This window comes from Gallus gallus, chromosome 1 (assembly GCF_016699485.2).
Source record: "Gallus gallus isolate bGalGal1 chromosome 1, bGalGal1.mat.broiler.GRCg7b, whole genome shotgun sequence".
Classification (NCBI taxonomy): domain Eukaryota; kingdom Metazoa; phylum Chordata; class Aves; order Galliformes; family Phasianidae; genus Gallus; species Gallus gallus.
This window is the reverse complement of record NC_052532.1, coordinates 38,308,497-38,329,743: the sequence shown is the minus strand read 5'-3', so window position 1 is coordinate 38,329,743 and position 21,247 is coordinate 38,308,497. Positions and strand designations below refer to the sequence as shown.

Sequence of the window (21,247 nt, the reverse complement as noted above, 5' to 3'; positions counted from 1 at the left end):
AGAGTACTCCTGAGCTACAGTAGGTAACAGGCTGCAGGAGGAGCTGCTTCCCATCCCTTCCAGTGCAGAATAGACTCCTGCATAGCAAGGAGGTCAGTCAGGCCAAGCTTCTAGAGCACGGCCGCATTGCTGAGGCAGGGCAGAGTTGGGTTACAGCACTTACAGCCCAAGCGGTGGTTGGGGCAGAGGTGGGAGGTTGTTTCTCTTCTCATCCTGCCCAACAGAAGTTGTTACAGAAAAGATGAGAGCTGAAACCGTCTGGTTTTGGGAGCAGGCTGATACCTTTGGGGAAAAAAAAGCCTTTACAGAGTGAGTTCATGCAGACACAAGCACGACCAGGAATGCTGCAATAAAATGGTAATCGTGTGTGAGCGTGGGCTCAGGCAGAGGTTCAAGCAGCGTCTACCGCCGCAGTCTGAGGTAGTGCAGCAGCGCCAGCCAACTGCCTGATTGGAAAAATATGGCCTAGTCAAAGTAATCCACAAAGAGCATTTTGTACCAGTTAGGGAGGAACAATGTGGATCCGAGGAAGAGCAGACAGGCAGATCAAAATGTGAGCCAAGAGCTTGCACGGCTCACACACGGGGAAAAATTACAACTGAAAACGACACCAGTAGTATAGAGGCAGCATATGCTGGGGTGGCGGTGAGACCACAAGCACCAGTGCAACCCTCTGGTCCTTCATAGTGAAGAATTTAATACTCTTCTGCTACAAAAGGGTTTTGCTCCTTTGCTGACTTGACACTTGTGCAGGAAGGCTCCTGCGCCTCCAGCCCTCCCAACCACACCAAAGGCTCACACCTCCACTGCCATCGCCAGCCTCCAGGGAGTCCGCCCTTGTGCTGAACACGGAGCTGAGAAGCTGGCCTCTGGGGAAGGGGGAAGAAGGCCACTGCACAGCAGAAATAAAAAGGAAAAAAAAAAAGAGTTGAAATAAACTTTCAGAGTGACTCAAAATGAATTCCTGTAGTTAAACTGTAACTTATCCTAAGTTTTTGTACAAGCTGCTGTCAGATTTTTGCATTACTATATACAGTAGTCACAAGAAACTGCATTCAGTGCATAAACTGAGGGTCCTTTAGGAAAGACATTCTTAAGTGTGTCAAATTCTTGCAAATTAGGACCATTTAATAGCATATAAGCCATTATTCCTAAATGAAATTCTTCTTAGTGCGGGTTTTGTCACTGTAACCATCATGATCAGATGCCACCATCTCCAACCTGTAGAGTATCTCACAACTGAGGACGGAGCTACTCTTTATGTGCCAACTTAAGAGCTAATGACAGAACGAAAAAAAGAGCATTTAATCAAACTTCCTGAATACGTTTACGCACACGCTCATACTGGAGGAACCGATCTGTTTGGTCACCGTGTGCAGGCCAGAAATGCAGCACAAAATCTGCTTATTTCAGAAATCTCTACAAGCACTTTCAGCTTAGCCCAATAAAGGGTACGCTGTGTGTTCTTTCTAAAAGCATGCAGTAGTGCTAAGGCTTTTATTATCGTTATTCTCTTTATTTCTAACCAAGTGCAGGGAGGTGTGCAGCAGCATGGCTGCTTCAGCTGAAGTCTGTGTGCACATGCCCTGCTTTAGTCAAATGAGCTTGAATAGGCCTCTCCTCCTCGCCAGAGCCCAGTTTCATAAGGTCATTTCACAGCTGAGATTTTTCAGAGCAACCAAACAGAACATCAAAAGCATCTCAGAGAATACCGTGCACAAAGTACAGAACCTAAGATCAGAGCTATCAAAACACAGACAATATGCTGTCTTAATGATACTTAGGGGAAAAAAAGGCACTGAAAGGGAAATGGTGAACTAACACTGTCTGCCTCAGCTCTAGACAGCAGCTCTGCCCGTCACTGACCACCAACAAACAGTCCACCCACAGACACCTCCGACACACGTGGCTCCCTTGCAAACAGCTGCAAGAAGAAGGAAGGAAGACTAATTCCAGGTGCAGGCTGCATCTCCCTCCTGCACCGTGCAGAGGCTGAGGGGAAGGCAAAGCAGTGCTCAATGCAGCCTTTGCAGCTGAAGGGCCCCTGCCGGGCACAAGGCTTCCAACCACTGCAGAGCGACCTGGACAGGGCCAGCTCAAACCCAGGAGCTGAATCCAGGCCCCAGCAGCTGAGGGCACAAAGACAGTGAGAGTAGCACTTTTCTGTAGCCCTGTTACATGATGGAAGTGCTTCCTCTTACTGACGTCTGTTTCCAGAGAGACTTCTGAGAATGGACAAAACCAATGCTGTGCATAACCACACCAGAAGTCATGACAAACACTGCATCTAAGAGTCAATATTTATTTGATTAATAACTTACAAAATTTAACAGATTTAATTTATGTAAGGAGAGCTAATTTATTAAACATTTTACAGATTTTATTGTTCACAATGTAATACATCAAGATCTTGACAGTATTAAAATAATACTTGGCACAGTTATAAATAAAGAATATACAAAAAAATCCATAGCTTAAAATGTAGTGATGCTGTTTTACACATTAATTTAAAAAAAAAAACAAAACAAAACCCGGTGGACATCAAAGAAACCTGCAAAGGAACAGCACATGTTTAGGGCCAAGACAAAATTCCCATTTATTCTACCTGGATCAGATCAAGCTGGTCTGATCTGTTGTTGGTCTGGATGAGCTTCGTCGAGTTTCAGAAGCGATGCAGTTTTGGTTCAACGAATGAATTGCAAGTTTGATAACTTGACAGAAAAACGCTGCATAGTTGGCTCCCCCCGCTGCGCGATTTTATGACTCCTGATCCAAAACTTCAGTGTTACTCAAGACAAGTCACATTCTGCACTGGAAACGTCACGTCCCAAATCCACACACAGGTTAATATTAATAACAAGCAATATTGCTCCAATTCTACAGGCCTTCATAAAACCGTCACCAGAGAGTTCCTACCCAGTGAATAGTGCAGAATTCACCACATGTTACCAAAGATCACCTTTTTGGCAGACTGTTTTTGAAAGGACTGCAGGACAACCCAGGGCAGTTAATGCTACTGGGCAACGAAAACCAAAACCCGTACCACGTGCTGAACCGCTCTTCTGGTGCCGGGCGGCTTTGAATAAAGCGGACTTCAGTTCTTCAAGTCAACCAACCCCCAACAGAAATGAGAGAAGTGAAGAAATATGCAGAACGTTACTGATAGATAAATAAATAAATGACACTGCAAAGTCTTCGTGCTTTGTTTGAGATTACAAAAAAGATGAGTAACGGATAGCAACTGTTTTCACTGAAATGGAATTGGGATTACAATTTTGTCTGACAAGAACGGCAAAGGCTTCTTGCCTCCCCTATACCCAAACCTCTCCATCAAAACTGTGTCCAAGATGACGTTGGTTTTTCCAGTATTAAACATTCAAGTACTTCAATGCTGCACTTCTGTAAATCCTGATATCTGGTACTTGCAAACTAAGCGTGTGTCTCGAGATCCACAAACAACTACAGAAAAAAAATGTTTACTTGCAAATACTGAACATCAACTATTTACAGTTTCACTGCTCCTCTTACTAAGGCAAGGGGCGGGAATACCACTAGATTGCTTTATTACCTGTAATCTGCGTATTACAGAGAACGCTAATTTTGCCAAGCATCAAACATGCAGTGAATTTGCAGGGCGTAACGCCTATTAACAGCAATATTTAACATCACTAAAAGCTCATTAGATATCTTCCTATACTTTTTGGTTGAATAAAATGAAAATGAGCAGCTTTAAATATACTAAACACACACTCACAGAGAGAAAACTATTTGATAAATTATTTATGTACAGATACACATTCTTTACACTGGTCTCAGACATCGGCTTTCAGGTCCCCTCCCCAGACTCCCCTCACAGGATTCTCGAACCACTAGGTTGCTACAGCACTTAGAAAAGAACTAACCTGATTCTCAGTCTCTCTGTAAACAATAGTTAAGGAAGCAGTGAACAATTCACTATGAGTATATGAAAACACCATAACAAAAATCAGTGCATCACATTCAAGAAAAGCCCCCTTGGAATGCCATTTCAGTTGATTCCTTACCTTCCAAACCTTCCTGTAGCATGAGAACTTAAAAACATTAAGGGTGTTTCCCACTTGCCAATACACCACCTTCTTCAGAACATTGCATTACATTTTCTATGTGCGTGTGCTATTTTGGAGATATGTTTTTCCTTTCCTTTTCTTTTTAAAGTTTGGTTTCCATTATTTTACGCCCGTACAAAATAAGCATTTCAGATGACTGTGGCTTCTTCTGCATTTGCAGACGATTTAAAACTGTTTTACTTTAGAGTTTTATAATTGAGATTTTTGTTTTCGCATCTTTGGTTTCCCCCATGCAACTGCTCTTTGAACGCATCTGCAGCCACGTTACATCGTGCTGTCTGGGGACCAAAGCCAGTACTGAAGCACTGCTAGTTTGTGAAATGTTTATACATTTACTTCAAAGATAATGATTTCTTTTCCACTTCTTCTTCCTGAACGTTATACACTGTAACCTACTTCTGCAAGTGCATCATGCGTTTAAGCACGGCTTCAGCTTTGACGGAAGAGCTTCCCTTATTCGTGCCATCTTTTATTTCAGACTATACGATCTCAGAACCGGGCTTCCACAACTATTTAGTTGTACCAGTAAACGGTGGCAATAATCATCACCAAAAAATGTGGGCAATGTATTTTTTTTCTTAGCGTTACCAGATGTGCATTACTGCTATAACTGAACATTACAGGGGATCCCCACCACGTGATGTTTATCACAGTATTGAAAAGCACATTTTTCAATGTACATAATACTACAGAAAATCTGTAATAAAAAAAAATCACATTACAGGACCTACACCAAAACAATCAGTGAACTTTGCATCATGAAATTTAGCTTTATATTCTAGATTCTCATTTCAGTGGAGTTATTCATATTGGGAAATGAATTTTTCTGCTCAGCACAACATAACTACTTATGTCAATACTTCAATAACGTCATGCTCCATTGTGAAAGATCTTAAATAAAAAAAACCAAACAGCAACAAATACTGTGAATATGCTGTTGCGAATAATTCTCATGTTAAGAACTGTTAAAATCCCTTTTTGATCTTCTCCTCTTCCTTATGAGGTTTGGCAGTTTATTCTGTCCATTTTTACTTTTGTTAATAAAATTCTGACGAAGAGAAGGTACCTTAAGATTCATCACCAGCCCTACACATAGCATGCTACTCTTCAAGGGATGTGGTTTTGAGAGAGAGAGAAAAAATTTTCAGGCACCACTCAGATATGATATGCTCACAGGATGAAGGTGGTGCTACACCAGCTGGTAGCCTGATCCTGACGTTTGGTCGTATTCAATCGTATACTGCCTCGTCCAGTCCACGATAACAGGCCGAAAAAGACCACAGCATCTGAATTCAAAGAAGTCTATAATGTTCCTTATACAACCATGGCTAAAAAAAAGAACAGAAATACATGTTAATAAGTGTTAACAAAGCTCTTCTAACAAAGTATGTTTTTTTGTCTTTTTACAGATTCAGTTTCTCACTCTTTAAGTTCCTAACTGCACAGAACCAATTCAGATAAAAATTGTCTTAGTTCCATCAGCAAGCACAAGTTCTAAAATAGGTCATTGTGATGAATTTTTGTCCTTGGACACAATCATGATACTAAATTTCCTTTGCTATCTGCTCTCTTATTCCTTCAGCTATCCACTGTTCTTACCCAGAATCACTTCTATCTTTCCTAATACTTATTTCTGTCACATCTGGTGGTTCACAGATGTAGGTCTAAGATCAATTAAGTTCCCACACAACACAAAATTAAGGAAGCGTTAAGGAAGTAGATGACACGTTCAAGGGCTTTCTGCTGCTAAATTAGTTCACCATTATATGTTTAAGATGCTTGCATCAAAACTCCAAAACATATATTCTTTTAATAATTGCACACAAGCTGAATATGTTCATGGTTTTCTGGAAGAGAAGCTTATGTAATAACGCACCAGAACAGGTCAAAGCAACAAGATGACTACTCCCTCATTTGACAGGTGATGCCAATCAGTTATTTTAGATACATGGTGTTAATTTTTATGAGTCCTTTTTTATAATAGCAGCTGTTCCACCAAATATGGTTTATGAATTGGATATCAACATAGGGATAAAACCAGTAGTTTTTTCCTATCCTGCCCACCACTCTGTGTTCTTTTTTCAGAAAATGTAATTACCTGATTTTGCTACAACTTTTTTCTGTACGAAGATGTCAACCATAGAGAGATGCTTGTCCTTTTCTCAATAAAGGTTTTGTACGTAACAATATTAAAAGAATCATACAAACTTCTATTCCAGCACAAAAATCACACTACATGCAACTAGGACTTCTACCTGCCCTTCCTTTGAATACTCTCTGAAAGAGTAGCAGCTCCTACAGAAGCGACAGCATTCACTGCAGGATGAGATGTGCTTCTGTCCTTAATCTGCTCCTTCATAATATGCCCTCAACCCACGTATATTCCAGCCTCATGCCTTCATTTACTTCCTGCTTTGACTCTGCAAGCTTCTCCATTCTGCCTCATTCCCCTCCTACAAGTACTAACATCCCAGTGCTACACCATCCTGGAGCTCTCCTTTCTTAGTTTGCACTCTTATCACTACAGAAACCAGAACCTCACCATACCCTGCTCTTCATGGTATCGAAAAGCCTGTATCTCACCTACACAAATTCCACTTCAGCTCCTGGGACGTCTTGCACCCCTCTCCACAAGTACTTAGCTATGTTCTGTTTCAAAAAGCTGCACAATTCAAACATGAAGAGCAACACAAGTGAGAAATGCATGTTTACGCTTTAAAACTTACTTGAATGGGCTTTCAATAGATGTGGTTGTAACTTTAAAGTGCTTGTATCGTCTTGCATTCATTCTTTCATTTGTAGTGATTCCTAAGCAAGATATCTGAAGACAAAAAAAATAAAGTAAGCAATTTAGCCAACGTAAAAACAGGCAAACAAGCCCTACATAAGACAGGCAGAAAAAGAATTTCTTTTTTTACATTCTTTCTTTTGAAGAACAATTTTTGTCCTGATGAAATTGTAGGATCCCAACATAAAATGCCATACAACTGCTGTAGCAGATTGTTCAAAATATTTAGAAGCGATCAGAGATAAATCATGATCACTGAACAGTGCCCTGCTAGTTCATAGGGTAGAGATGCCTTTATTAATTACCAACTGAAGTGCACTGTAAATAACAGAATCAAGAGTTTCTTTACACAGCATATGAATCACTCTTTTCCTCTTGACATTCTGATAATAGTTTCGTATTATGGCAGTACTATATTTCCCTCTCATTTAAAACTTTGTAGCACAACTTTTCTGTCAGTAAGACAAAGTTTACTAGAAAAGGGTTTTTTTGTTTGTTTCAAACCACAGTCATTTGGCTAAAAAGAATACAATTTTATGTAATAACTTTCCAACTACTTCAGCCTAATGGGGCACATATAAAACTGGAGTTTACTGTAATGTGATGTAATTGGAAACAGAACTGTGAGAAATCCCTTAATAGTCTACAGCAAGATAAAATCTTATAATTCCCAGTGGAATATCAAGCTGACTCTGCTACATGTTACAAAAACATGAACACTGAGAAAATTAAACCTGGGCTTGCTTGCCTCATTTGGATTTACTTATTGTCTCAAGCATTTTCTCTCCCGCCATGAAACCCAGTGGAGTTTCATTTCTATGTATATAAATGAGGTGTTAATGGCCAACTTTTGAAGTTGGAAGTAAAGTTTTTTAATTACTTTTCTTTCATACGTAGTACTTTGGCAAGAGCCCCAGCCAGTTCAATATACAGGGCAAGTCAAAACTTGATGATGGAGGGAAAAAACACAGAGCAATAGCAGAGACTGCATAGCTGCACAGCAAAGAAATAATTTGGAGAATAATTTCATCAATTCCTATGTCAGACTCCACAGAAAGATTTGTCAAACAAGATCCTAGATTTTCTAAGTGCAACACTGTGTTAATATGACTATGTTTTTTATTTTATTTTTCCAGGATTAATAAATAAGTCAAGTGCTAAGACTATGTTGCCTAATTACACTAATGATGCAAAATACAATGCAATGTATTTTTCCAAGTGTTGCATAATTCAAAGATTCATCCACACACAGATCATATTTACAGGGATTCTCAACGTGGAGCTCAGTGGGTCATGGCCAATATGACAGAAGGCTCTCTGCAAAGTTACAGCCTCATCTTGCTATAAAAGTCTGGTGGTTCTGACTGGTTTGAAAGCCACAAGAAATACACGTAGTTATCTTCGCTCATTTGTCTTGAGCGACAAAGACCTTTAGAAAAAAAATGGCGCATACAGAAGATTCTAAAATTGGCATGTACTGTTAATAAACACTCTAGAGAAAGGAGGAGAATACTTCAATTTCCTAAGAAGTTGTACCTAAGTCTTAGAGCATGATTTTTATTTCCAGGATCTGCGGATAGATTAAATCAGTGTCTGGCTGCTCATTAATGACAAGTAATATTGAAAGGCTTCCAGCACAACTCGTCTTTCATTAAAAAGGATGCAGAAAAAATTGGGTTTGGTCAGATTACAGTAAAGTCATGTGATGACGAATCACCCTGAAGGAGTTTAAGAAATTATTGTGTCCCATTTGAAGTTACCACGCAGCTAATGACATACTGCATTATTCCTACTTCTACCCACAGATTTTATCCTCTAGGCTTCTATTAGTCTTTACTGCCTTTCTTTGGTCTGTTTTGCCTTTTTGTCATCCTGAGAATGGAAAGTGGGAGGTAAGTATTTTAACCTCTTGCAAAAGTTAAATAAAAAAAAGAAGTACAAATGAATGAGAAGTGAATGATGCCTTCTATTATGCAGAGACAACAGATGCCTGCCTCCCTGGCTGAGACTGAACACTTGGTCTTGCATAATGAACAAACATTTAAACAACAACTATCCAATATACCTATGCACTCCCAAATGAAATGCTCTTCCATACCTGATACATCTGACACATGAGTAACACAGCCACCCACATGAAGTGAAAAACACTGTTTAGAAACATCCAAAACATCCAAGGAGAACAGGTAGCAATCTGTGTAATATAGGTCCAAAAGCCATCCTTTGCATAACTTGTCTCACAGTGGAAACCCCAGTCTAGGGAAAAAAGAAAGCAACAAACACCATACAGAAGATTTAAGATATGCTTACTATACATCAACGTAAACCTCACATCAGAACACGCTGCATGAAATATGAGAACAGCAGTGTACCGAAAGAGTTTTACTTGTTCTGGCTTCCTTTTCTAAGTCACTGAATATATGACATAGGCACACACATAGTTGTGAGGAAGACAAAAAAAAAAAAAAAACAGGACAAGAAAAACATCTTTTAAGTTAAATTACCATGGGAAATGATTAATATGCAGTTCAATTACAGAATAAAGAATATCAAAAACTCTGATAAGGCAAAACCTTGAAAAAAATCCATAATGGGAGATAAAGTATTTATAAGTAATGAAGAACAAAACAAACCCCACACATTTACTCACAAGAGATACATCCATAAATCATCCAGCAGATCATAAATAGCAGGAAGAACAAGTATCCCATAAAATAGCGATGATTCCCCGCTCCTAAAGTTGCACAAGAACAACAGAGATCAAATTACTCCACTTTCAGAAGACAAAACACACCAGGAAGCTTAACTTCCTATTATAGGTAACCACTTTCATGAGCTAATACAATTATTAATATACAATATTTAGAACGATGTCATTAACAGCTTTACAGAACCCAGAACAGTGAGGAATTACACATCAGTATGTAATTTTTTTTAGAATGACAGTAGAAAAAGACTGTCAGACTACAGAGTTCTTAAAATAAACAGGAATATGAAAAAACATATGAAATCTGAAGATAACAAATTAACTCAAAGCTTAGCTTCATCGACTGTGTTTAAGCCCAACCAAAACATGAAGAAGTCAGGTAAAAACTGAACAGACAAGGCCTGATTAGCTGGCTAACGTAATGAATGCCACAAAAAACAAGTACAACATTTTGACTGAAGTTAAAAACAAGAAAAATCAGTTTTTAAAAGAATGCTCTATTTTAAACACCAGTACAGCTAAGATGATGTCTCTTATGCAAGCAGGCCCTAATTTTGAAGAACCCAACCTTCCATCTATAAAATATGTCCACTGTTTTAACCTTCTAAAAGCACTAGGCTGCAAGCTAAACCCACAGAGACTGTAATGGGCTATAAAGATTTGGCTGTCATCATCTACAAGCACAGTATTTACTTCTTCATTATATCAGATGTTTCAACTGCTAAATCAAGAACATCCTCTGGAGGCAGAAAATAATCAAGTGCTTTTTGCAAGCAAACTGAATGACTACATAAAAAAGAGATGAGGAAAAACACACATAAACACAAGCTAGACTGAGTACAAGACATCTCTGTGAAAATCAAACAAGTTACTTTGGATGTAAAATACGCTGCATCATTGCCTTCAATCAGCTAAGAGTATATAAGAAAGAGTGTTGGGAATGCCCCTAAGGTATAACTTCCACTTTTGAAACTGTTTGGTTTCATAAAAACAAATTCAAAATCAGGAAGTTAAATGGTCAGACCAAGAGGTCCATCTGATAGGTATCCAACGAAATGTTCCTTTCAGTAGCAACTCCAGAGATACTGAACCAAATTCTACTTAACCGGAGAACCCATTATTTGGTGAAAACATGCCTAGACATGCACAGCCCTGGTCACTATTACAAGACTGGAAAAGTGGAGAATCCAATTTTCTTTTGCATCTTAAATAAGACTGAGTAAAACACAGCACTATATTCTACAGGTTCACCCTGGACTATCAGGAAAGCGGTAAGTAACTTCACAGTTAAGACAATGCTCTAAGAACAGCTGCTATTTTTTTTTTTTTTTTACATAGTTTTGTTTGTATTACACATAAGTAATAACATAATAAAGTCAACTGATTGTTATTTTAACTGATAGAGTTATATATTGCATGATTTGGCTGGATTGCTCATTCCTTTACTTCCTCCTACTTTTGGAGAAGAATCTTTATTTGGAGATGGGAAGAGATCATTATTGCAAACCGTGATTTGTGATATACACAAGACCTATCTTCTTAGTCACTGCTCTGAGAACAATTCAGTACTATGTCAGCACAACTCATGTCACAACAGTAAAAAAAAGACTGGCTATAGCTTCTTCTCTGCTGTTCTTTGAATTGAACTGAATTTCTGTTACAAGTCTACAGTTTGCATTTGAAATGGCATTTGCTTAACTGTAAGTTTAAAAGTGAGAAATACTCTTTTTTTTTTTAGTAAACAACCACCTGTGAAATATGTGAGGCCATTCTGATACTCCATTAGAAAGACAGGTACAATCAATCACCTTCAGAGACTCTCTCACTGCAACATCAATGACACTTTTGCAGACATGATGAAAATAATTTGTCCTTATTGCAAACTTTTTTAAGAAGCCTGTCCTTCTTTTCATCTATTTGCATAGCAAATAAACCCAAAAGAATTTATTTTTAGAGTGTCTGTACACACTCTTTCCTCAATCTTATCTTTAGTAAAATTCTTGTCCCTTTAACACATCTGAAGACTATACAAAACATTTCCAAATTTAACCTTTCCATCATAATTCATGTTTCCCTTTTTGGGAAACATGCCATGAATGCAGTTTTAAGAATGGATTCTGTTTTGTAATCCTGTGCTCATAGTCACCATCTATGAACTGGAGGCAGAAAAGCCATATAAGGTCATTAAACCATCATTCCCTTCCCATGGTGTGACTTCTTGTTTTTTTTTCCAGCATACTTTCAAGTTTCCTAATGTTTGCTTTTATCAACGGTTATCCCCATTTGTTCAAGTCCAAGAAGGTTCTGCTTTTTCACCTCCACTGTTTCTGGGGGAAAAAGAAAACCAACCACCACCACCACTCTAAAAAACAAACAAACAAACAAGAAAAAGTCCACTATATTACTCCTACCTAACCTAACCCTGCTACTCACATACTCCTATTAGATACAAACTAGGGTCTTTTTTTTCCTTCCCCACCCAATTTTTATGCTTTTCAAATTACTGGTTAAAACTCTGGATCTTTCTGTCCCCCTGACAAGTACTTCTCAGCACTCTCACAAAACAAATATCAAACTGTCACTCAACAATGTCTCCAAACTCTGAGCTTGTGCCCACTCAGCCTTTTTGGTTTTGTTCATTAAAGATTTCTTAGTTCATCACTGTAAAACATCTAAAATATAAATCAAAAGTAACTCATATAGTGCCAACAGTAGGAAATGAAAAATAGAATGGGACAACCCAAGTCCATCTCCATGAGATTTTAGTGATGCTTTGTTAACAATTCAAATGTCAGCACTGTTCTGTTCCCTAAGAACAGTCAAACTACACTGACTAAATATTTTTATTAATACTTGAAAGGACTACAACGAAGCTTCTGTCAATGAATCCAGGTCCTAATTCCTTCCCAAGATTAAAGTTACCTCTACTCATGTCTTTAAAAAAAATAAATAAATGAAACAATTGTATTCATTTTCTACCTGTGAGGCCCCTGCATAATAATGGATTTCAAGTAAGTTTTTCAAGAAGACAGGGAATTGCAGCATTTAGATACTTTATTCCTGTTCTGTATCAGTTCTTTATATCACCACTGGGGAGAAAAAAATGAATTTATTCTGGGAAACAGAGGATGGAAGGTGTGACGGGGGTCAAAAAGAGAAGAATATCTCAGTAGTAAGCCATTCTGTATCTAACTACTGCAATTGCATTTTTGAATATGTACACTTTACAATTAGAAAATTATTAGTAAAGATGAAAAATTTTATGTTAGGCAAATGGATAAGCAGTCAGTTGTGAAATCAGTACATATTCTTACCGTAGAAATAAAAGATTAAAAGCTTAACTGACTTCTTAGATTAGAAGAATTTAAGTTAGTATAAATATACATACAAGAAACTGAATTAGACAGAAAACAATTTTGAGTCTGGGTATATAACAGACACTACAGGTAAGACTAACACAGAGAATCACATGTAGAAAGAAAAATTAGGACCAATATTAAAGATGACCTTCCCTCTACCAGAAGTCCTCTACAGTTTTTCTGCCAACTCACTTTCACCATGAAAGAATAACAGGCAAAATCCCATACAACACACAGGATCATTTCCAGAAGCTTTTTCCTTCTTTATCTATTACAAAGGCATCGCATTTCAGCAGATTACTTACCTACACAATTACCCACCCACGGGCAGTGGTGATCAAACTTTGCTATACATCGATTGCATACACCACAGTGTTTAGACCTCACTGGCTTCCGTATCTGTAATGTTTATTAACAGTTGTTAAAAACTCCAAAAAATCAGTTTAATGGAAAATAACTTATTTTGTTAACTTCCCAGATAACTTCAACCTTTAACGTGATCTTAGCTATTAATCTTAACCTATAAGTTATTTAACACAAACACACGTACCCTACAACCTTAATTTTGTTATATAAAGAATTTTTTTCCCCAAAGTTGTTCTATCCCCTCCAGCTCTTGAGCTTTGTATAGCAACCAGTTTCATTTCAGCTTTTCAGCAATGAAAGTAAAGAACAAGTTCCAGTTTCATGATTCTGTCAGCAGTACTCATAATGAAGCCCTAAACTGTTTTGCTTATTTTCTCAAGACAGGAATGCTATTCAGCAACTGCAACTCAAAATTCTTGATTACTCTCAACAGTTCTTTTAAAGTTCATGTTTTGAAAGGAACATAAAATAGCAAGAAAGAAAAAAGATCTGATATTAAGTATTTGGAGATCTACACACACAGAGTTTCGTGTTGCCGCATTTATACATCATCATAGTCCAGATTTGATTTTAAGAATATAACATCACTCGTGTTCTACATAGCTCAGAGCATTAAAGTGCAATACTGACTGCCCTGATAGCTAAGAAGTTGTCTTTTTTAAAAAATAAACACATTCATTTACCATGAATACTTTACTTCCTTCTTGTTGCATAAGGCTTTCTGTGTAAACGATTTTATTTTTTGAAAATACTGCATGAATTAAAGATTGCAAATAAATTCTGCCCTTTATATGGCATTAGTAAGAACAAGAGTGTGTCCAGTATAGGATCATCTGGTTTTGGCACAGAAAAAAATATGTATATGTATACACTACCAAGCAGGTACTGCAGAATATACTAAGGTCCAGACTTCCTGTCTCTGCGAGTTCTACTATTGTCTGCAAGAAAAAAAAAAGAGGATGAAATAGTATTTAGCATACAAACAAATGCTGACAAGAACTGTAACGCGTCTGACTCAAAGGCTGTGAACTCTACAAATTTCAGGTACTCTCTACATATAGGAGCAAGTTAAACTCCATTGAAACTGATTTTAAACATACCCTGTTAATCCAAGCCTGATTTCTAAATTTCTAAAGAGGAACACAATGAAGACCTTTCAGGAAGGTAGCAGGATCAGCTAGTCTAATAAAGACCATTTCCAGAGGTATCCCATCAAAAACTTTAAATCTGTCTTTATCTCTTTCCTCAGATGTTGAACTTTCTAGAAAGAAAACAACACAAACCAAACCTTCTCCTACAGACATTATATTCATGGCGTAACTGATGAACATAAAGAGGTATCAGCTGAAGCATCCCTATTCCTTCACACTAAATGGTAACTTTTTATGTTGTGCACTCCCTCAGTATCTACTTTATTGATGGAACAGAAGAAGCCTACAACTCTGTTATACATTTTCCAACAAATTCCAAAATTCAGCAGCTGAAATCTGTCTCACATGAGACTTTTAAATGATGTTTGCCACATATGGAAAATATCCTCAAAGCATCTTCTGCCAAAATAGCCTGCCTTGATCCAGAAGGAATTCAGTCAGCACAAATTGCCTAACAGTAAATAGATCTATTGCTCCCTTTCAAACCACATATAGCTTACGCATCAACATGACTTCTCATTGGAGAAGCAGTAATATGGTTCTTACAAGTACTATTTCATCACAGCAACAAAATTGTCACTTCCCTAATGAGATGACGAGCACTAACTTGACTGAAGGTGCCTAAGTTTTCCCCACAATACTACACTTAATTAGTCAGGAAACATTTATGGGATTCTTAGCCTCAAAGTAGACGGTAAAAGCTACAGTCAACAGTCCAGGGGTTATCAGTGTCTTAGCGCTCCTATCTCAGGTGAACAAGGAACAGTCTTTTACAGTTTTCTAACATTTCTTAACTAAGCTCCGAAAGTTGGACTTCCAATTGCTTTTGGCGCAGCACTCATCTCTATTAAAGCAACCTTCCAGACTCTCATGCCACACAACCACAAGTAGCTCCTCTGACTTCAGAGAGTTTGCACTATACTACACACTAGTGAGAAGATACACAAAGGAATTTACATGCGATGCTCAACACTGGAGTTCAGTATAGCCACAAGCAACATCCTAAAACTCATGAGAATAGAGGTGATAAGGTGTATGTAAAGCACTTTCAAATCAAGCTTTCCTTAGAACTTACAACACAGAGAGATCCAGGAGGACATGTTACAAACACACTTTTGTGCTTTGTGAACCCTGGGTCTACCTTCTGTGCTTTCAAATTATTAACATTTGATTGTGAAAAGTGACTTACTTATTTTAAGAAAAACTCAGGTTATTTTGTGATACAGAAATGCTAGATAAAAAATGACATGACATATCATCCAAAGAATAAACATCTGAAAATGCTGCTTACTGCAACATCTCCAAACATCCTTAGCTTGGTCATCTGGAATTAAAAGAATTTTTTTCTTACTTATTCAAAAGCTAAAGGCAAACTTAGTGTAAACACACTTGGAGACAAATTATGAAAGCATGAGAAAGTACTACAGTGCACCCAGTTAAAGCATATCCTACAGAGGTTTATGCCCCCAATAATAAATCAGTTTACACTTGGGTTAGTCACAATGTAAGAAATCCAGAACATTAACAGTGATATGCATCTAAATGAGGAAGCTGTCTTTTACAATTCCTATAAAGTTCAACAAGGCTTTCATACCCATGTATAGCTACTGGTGCACGTGGATAAAATGAATTGCATGTTTATGCAATTTGGTGAATCTGAACCAATAGGCAATTGTGGACTTAATTTACCTTGAAGAAAGAGAATTTAGCCTGGATTTTATTTTGGCAAAATTGCAATAACAGGGAATTTGCACAGAAAATTTGTACGCTCACCAGCAAAACTCAGTAATAATCTATCAGAGAAAAAAAAGCATGAAAGCCATCACAACCATCTTTTAAAGGCTGTGATATCTTTATCACTTCCTAAGGCCATTACTCCAAGTGGCTTTATGGTAATCCACATAGCTATTTTCACAATTGAACAAGAACAGAACTCAGCTTTTGGTGATATGTGAGCTTCTAGAAAACAAGATGATACAAAACAAAAATCACATTCCTGGTGCTTTTGTATATTTGGCGTGGTCCATGCTCAGTTTGGCTGCTGAGAACGCATAGAAATTAGAGCTAATGTCATTAGTGCTAAAAAGCATTAGATCTCATTAGATCATCAATAAGCCCTCTAGTATTTAAATTTAAAACAAAGCAAGACAGCCAGTAGTTTTGGCTGTTTTATACTTAAAATCTTCAACAACTTAATGGTTTTCATTACAAACGTAAGAAGAACTAGACGTGCTTTAAAGTCTGGAAATTTTTTACAGCATCAAACTAGCAACACTTAACCCATAATGAGTCACTTATATTAAGGTAAAATTATGAACATTCACATTTTCATCCAATGACTTTTTAAACTTTTTTCTATTGAAAATCTAAACCGACGATTTTTATTTTTATTTTTTTCCTACTGAGAACAACCTAAACGCAGCCTTGGACCAGTTAGACTTGAATGCTTATTCTGAACAGAAGAGAGAAACCTGGGAGATGAGCAAAAGGAAATCTTCAACACTGTAGACCCTTTCCTATACAACACTTTATTGAAATGGCATGGATTATACAGCATACTCCAACCAACTGGCAGAAGGCAGCTGAAAAACAAGTCCAACATGCTCACAGCTTTACCTTTTTCTTTTGTTCTTCTGTGGCTTTGATGATTCCTGGATCAGATTTCCAGGATTTTCCAAAATTGTAGAAAAGTGCAATGCTATTAGCAAGGAATGGAAGATGGATAAAGAAAAAATTGAGATGTGTTTGAAGTCAAGGAATTTAAAGTTTAAAACCGAACTTCCTCTTGAAAACACCCACTAATAATTCTGAAATGAAATTAAGATGATGCCCTTGTCTGAAATAACAATACTCAATGTTGATCCACCTTTTTTTTTGTATTCAGCATTTTCTATTGCTCCAAATCCCAAACTTGTGTTTATAAAATGTTCCCTATGAGATACTTCTGAAGTACTTAGTTCTCCAGAAATGAATAATGACAGTTCAGTTTTTGTAATTATTTTCCTCTTTAAATAAATTCCACGAAATTTATCTTCTCAAAAGTATTTCCTGTTTTCACAACAAACATTTCAAAGTTCTATTTATAAAATCATCCTTGACTAATAAGTCTTCATTGGCTTGGAATTCCAGTTAGATGACAAAAACGCCTGTTTCCAGCCTTTTAAGGGTCTGTACTAAATGTAACAATGCTGGACTGCGATCACGAATCATGTCACAACCACCAGTTGTCTCCAAGAAAGGTACTATTTGAAACCTGGTCCTATCATAAGGCAATAGCCATACATCACACCAATGAAAGCTATTTTTAACATACTAATATATCTAATACTTCAGAAAAACACAGGACTCAGAGGTCCCTGGAAGTGTTTATAATATCAATTTACCATATTAAGACAGAAAATAACCATTAGGTTTAAAATAGGTTTAAAATATATTTCCTGTGTTGAGTGATTCTCCGTAACATGCATAGTCTTACAACATTTGACATTTCTTCACAGAATTAGAACATTTCTTAGCAATGACGTTGGAAAAGCAAATCCTTCAGATATGCCTCTGCCCCTAGAACTGAAAAATTCAGAGTATTTACTCTGTTCAGTAACCCTATAAAGGACCAACACTAAAGATACCTACCAGCTGTTATTCGTAAATGCAATGAGATGCCATACCTCATAAAGCTCTGGGCAAAAAGGACACCTGTTACAAATCACTGCACAATCTATTTCGTTACTCTATGTTGTTACCTGGATGAATATTACTCTCTACTTTTGGTAGTCATTGAGACTTCCATAATTAAATCTTAATATGGAAGTGTTTGTGTTAAAAAAAAAAAAAACTCTGCATACAAGCATAAAGCATTATAAAGTGCCAACTTTTATGGGACTAGTATATAAGGCTTTAAAAACAACATAATAAAAGCATTTTTGCAAGCTCTGACAAAAATTGGATTTTGAAGCTAGAATAGATGTTCAAATATATTCCACTATGTATCTATAAATATATTCTATTCTGTTTGTATTCTTGGGAAAATATATTAAGAAAGGCATTAAAAAGTATTAGAAAAGTATTACAAAAACTATTTATAAATAAATCTATGTGGCACAGATACAAGCAAATATTAACTGAAAGAAAATTGAAGTTCTGAAGAATAACAGTAAGCCTCTCAAATCCATCTGCAACACTCTGGTGGCATGGAAGAACCCTGAAATATCAATAAATGCAATTAAGGTCTCTTCTGTACTTATGAAATCATAGAATCAAATAATGGTTTGTGTTGGAATGGACCTTACAGACCATCTACCTCCAACTCCCCTGCCGTGGGCAGGGACATCTCCCACTAGATCAGATAGCCCCAAACCCCATCCAACCTGGTCCTGGAGCACTTCCATGATCTTTCCAGGCACAGAGGAGAGGTTGACCACTCAGTGGCTCCCAGGGTTTCCCTTTCTATCCCTTCTAAAAATAGGGGCGATGTTTCTCTTTTTCTACTCACCGAAGTCTAATTGTTAATGTAAGTGTATTCTAAAACAACAACAACAACAAACACTTCTGTTTCCCTGTTCTGCTGGGGGAAGTGGCTGTATGTTTTCAATAAAAATATTGGCAAATTAAGTACAAGTCATAGTCATGCATGTGATAAAGTAGAATGTTCGCATTAACTTATTAAGGACGCACCTTTCCTCTAACAAGCTGTTTCCAGCACGTTTGTGATAGGGAAAAAAAAACAACCAGCTATTCTATAAACTGAACAAAGTTCTATTTGATACACTGCAGATGAAGAGCTCTGACTTTAGTATACATACAATTTACTTTCTTCCTCTTTTTCTTCTAAATTTACCTGCTGCCAAAACTAAGCCGGCTCAACTTATTTTTATAGCTTTAAAGAAATTAAATTTTCTATATAATACTCATATTGTCATTGAGCTTTATTTGCTGCAACAGTGAAAACTTTGCATTAAAAACACCTTAACCAGACATCTGTTACAAACAATAAAGGTACAACTAAAAAAAGTTATGGACCATTCCTAATTACTGTACGTCATGTCTAGACTTTTAAAAAAGACAGGAGAAAAGACAATTTATTTGATATCTAGTAAAATGGTTTTATAACATTAAGGTTTTTGTTTTTTTTTTTAACTGATCAAAATATGTACAACGTGGCATGTCTATAGATTCATAGGAAATTCAGTATGCAGAATTTTTCTACATCTGTCCTTCCTACAGCTTATTCCGTAAAATACACAGGAAAGCCTATGAAACTCTAACACAGACTCTAAATTTTGCCTTTTACCATGGTGGTGTGAGATGAATGTAATGCTGACAGATCTAAATTGTGGCAGATAAATAGCACAGACAGGAGATGCTGGGAGATCACATGAGAAAGGTGATACATGTACAGGCAAGCTGTAACTACATAAATGGTGAAGACTGAAAGAAAACCAGTACCTTCAAATAAACCCAAGATATTTCTCATAAGTTTTAAACAAAACTGGGGAGAAGGGATAAAAACTAGCCACAGCCTGAAGAATAAAGAAAATTAAGAACTGTACTTTCCAGGACATTCCTAGAATCTCGTGTAGACAAACAACTCCGATTGTGAGATTCACTTCACTTACCTTCAATCACTGGGCAATGCATAGAATCATAGGGGTTTAGAAGGAACCTCTCAACAGAAAGTAAAGCCACTTCCAATTGTCAGCATTAAGACCCTTAAGTCAGACAAGCAGTGTCATAGTGCCATACAGTTTCTTCTTTTTTAATTATGAATTCTCCTCTGACATTTACTTCCAAGGAGATCTTAGCAACTTGTATCACAAGCATCTCTCAAAATTCTCCATACGTAACAAAATCCCTGTAACTTTGCATTAGCTACCCAGTAGGGAATTGGCTCTCCAGAGGCAGTGCCTCATTTTGTCCTAACAATCCTCATTTGCAACTGTGCAAAGAAAACCCCATTACCATATTAATGGCTGAAAAAGCACGATACAACATTTACCTCTGGCACCATACTAACCTTCTGCCTCTTATAAGATTTCCCCACTTTTCACTGCGAGAGATGAAGCAGAAACAACCACAAAATGCTTCCTACCTTCAGTCACAATCGATAAGGTTATATAAGAACAAGAACAACAGGCTGAAAATCATTCCAGGAAACCACTTGGAACCAAGAGACTGCCTCATTAGAAAGAAACAAAACCAAACAAGCGATCTCCATTCCATTCCAAACCCCATGAGTGACACAAATATGTGATCAGCTAATTTTTATCCTGACCTGCAGCCTATTTAGAATGGTCCAAACAAATGCCAATTCCTGGTATCACAGTTACACATCGTATAATAGACTGAAAGCAAGCCAGAGTACACATTATATACCAAAATGCTCCCTTCTACTAACTACAAAGCCAATAATAAATTCTTTTCTCCTGGAGATCTGCAGCTAGTATCAGATGTCAGATCAACACAAGCTAATGAATCTGCCAATTCATAATAGCTAATTCAGATCCACGCCTACAGGTAAACAAGAGGTCTCATATGGCTAGATATTTATTAGATGATATCCATGTTTACCAGCTAAAGATCAGCAAGGCCTCTACATCTGACCTCCATCCTCTGTCTATAAAGAAAAACCCCTTACCTTCCAAAAAGTAATTGACTCACTAACATCCCACAAATTTTTACTTTTTAAATGGAAGTTATGAACAGCTGAAACTGGAGATCGTATTTTTTCCCCTGTTTAGATTCCTTCAGAAACAAAGTCACTGCTTCTTTCTTTC

At 37.2% G+C, this 21,247-nt stretch overlaps 1 protein-coding gene across 1 annotated transcript in view; it reads right to left on the bottom strand.

Moving 5' to 3' along the window:
* Positions 1–2,288: 2,288 nt before the first annotated feature.
* ZDHHC17 (zinc finger DHHC-type containing 17) overlaps positions 2,289–21,247 on the bottom strand; it is a 66,205-nt gene continuing 47,246 nt past the window's right edge. Inside the window, exons 11-17 of the mRNA NM_001030745.2 lie at positions 17,094–17,218; positions 14,202–14,264; positions 13,266–13,359; positions 9,545–9,628; positions 8,993–9,150; positions 6,833–6,927; positions 2,289–5,434 (exon numbers count right to left, since the gene is read on the bottom strand). Of these exons, the coding sequence (NP_001025916.2) occupies positions 5,296–5,434; positions 6,833–6,927; positions 8,993–9,150; positions 9,545–9,628; positions 13,266–13,359; positions 14,202–14,264; positions 17,094–17,218 (758 nt within the window). The 3' untranslated portion in view covers positions 2,289–5,295. The remainder of the gene's footprint in view (positions 5,435–6,832; positions 6,928–8,992; positions 9,151–9,544; positions 9,629–13,265; positions 13,360–14,201; positions 14,265–17,093; positions 17,219–21,247) is intronic.